At 48.0% G+C, this 1,802-nt stretch overlaps 1 protein-coding gene across 1 annotated transcript in view; it reads right to left on the bottom strand.

The window, feature by feature from the left end:
* Positions 1-1,802, bottom strand: part of plekhg4 (pleckstrin homology domain containing, family G (with RhoGef domain) member 4) — a 47,627-nt gene that overhangs the window by 26,160 nt on the left and 19,665 nt on the right. The window contains exon 2 of the mRNA XM_050055109.1: positions 129-326. Within this exon, the coding sequence (XP_049911066.1) occupies positions 129-326 (198 nt within the window). The remainder of the gene's footprint in view (positions 1-128; positions 327-1,802) is intronic.

Below are 1,802 nucleotides of genomic sequence, written 5' to 3'. Positions count from 1 at the left end.
TGGTCTCTCTACAGAGTGGACATTGGTCTCTCTACAGAGTGGACACTGGTCTCTCTTCAGAGTGGACACTGGTCTCTCTTCAGAGTGGACAGTTGTCCCCACACTCAGACAGATTCAGGGACACTCACGCAGGCATCTTGCTGGATGTTTTCTAAGAACTGCTTAGCAGGCAGCAGGAAGTGGATCAGGTAACGAAGGCCGTCTCCTCTGTAGCAGCTCTCCACCACACTGAGGACCTGACAGAGGACAGTCGGGGACGTGGCCTGGAAGGGCGGGTAGAGGGAGGACAGAGCGGACTGGATGCAGCGGTCCAAAGACTCAGAGTCCTGGGAATGAAACAAAGATGACAGATGAGATCAGCTGTGCAGCAGCTGCAGAACAAAGGAGGACAAAGTGTCAATGAAACATCTGATCAATACTGATCAATAAGCACATGGACACAGAGAGAGACACGTAACCAGCTGACCAGTTTGAGTCACCACTACCTCAAACAAAACCAGTACAGACCAGTGAGGTGACACAACGTGTGTGTGTGTGTGTGTGTTTACAGGAAATACAGAAACACATCTGCATCAACATCAAATCACACACACACACACACACACACACACACACACACACACACACACACACACCAAACATGTTCCTGTTCCTCTCTGCAGACAGTCTGAACACATCTATTCACCACAGACACCAGTGTAACAGACTGGGACACACTGGGACACACTGGGAGGAACATCTCAGGGTGTAAACGTTACCTGCAGGCCTACATACAGAAAATAAATCAGACGAGTGTCTCCATCGTCCGTCCTTCTGTCTGAGCTGAATATTGTGGACGTGACTCAGCTGAGCAGAATTCACACACACACCAGCTGGCAGCCGAAAGTGTCTGTGAGGCCAATATTAGCAGCAGGATATCAGATGACAGCAGTCGAGGGGATTTCTGTCCCGCTCAAAGGCACCACGACCCACAGACACCACACACATACACACATCACGAGTCCAAACTGTCCACACACACAAACACAACACACAGCGCCCGCCAACAGCCGTTTATACAGCGTCATGAAAGAGCACTATAACCAGATAAAACACACACAGAGTCAGCCAATCATCATCATCATCATCCTCACACCTTACAGACAGACAGCAGCTCCGCTCTGCTCTCTGAACCACTGAACTCTGACTGGACTCCACATCTGCTGCTCTACTGACACACAAACACACAGTCTGACATCACTGAGCGCCAACACTGAGGGAGTCACATTTTAGGACACATCACTTATAACCTTTAATTATTACACACCAACAGGCAGTGAGTCAGCAAACTAAACAGGCTCTGTAGACCCAATCACAATGTTGGTTTACAACAACTTCCAGGTAAAAATCTTCACATCATGAACATCAACTCACAGCGAGCTGAGCAGACACTGCCTCAGTTAGTACGTCTGTAGCCACATAAAAAAGATACCACCAAAATAAAAATAAAAGTTTAAGTGTTCCCTGCTTTAACTTGATGTCAGAGAGATTTTACAGACGAGGACCTGGGGCCTGTATCACGAAGCAGGATTAATGTCTTAGCGAGGTAACTTCAGGGTTAACCCTGGGTTTTCGGTCTCACAAAGCCGGTTCAGTTCTTATCGGGGTAGATCACCATGGTAACTTACTCTGAACGGCTATCCTGCTCCGGAGCAGGGTAAGTTCAGGGTTGAATCTGATCCTATAAAAAGCACCACCCACTGGCCAATCAGCTGTTCAGAAAAAAATGACTCCGCTGACATTAAAAAAGCCCAGTCATGACG

The sequence above is a fragment of the Epinephelus moara genome, chromosome 1 (assembly GCF_006386435.1).
Source record: "Epinephelus moara isolate mb chromosome 1, YSFRI_EMoa_1.0, whole genome shotgun sequence".
NCBI classification, from domain to species: Eukaryota; Metazoa; Chordata; class Actinopteri; order Perciformes; family Serranidae; genus Epinephelus; species Epinephelus moara.
This window is presented reverse-complemented; position numbering and strand designations above follow the sequence as displayed.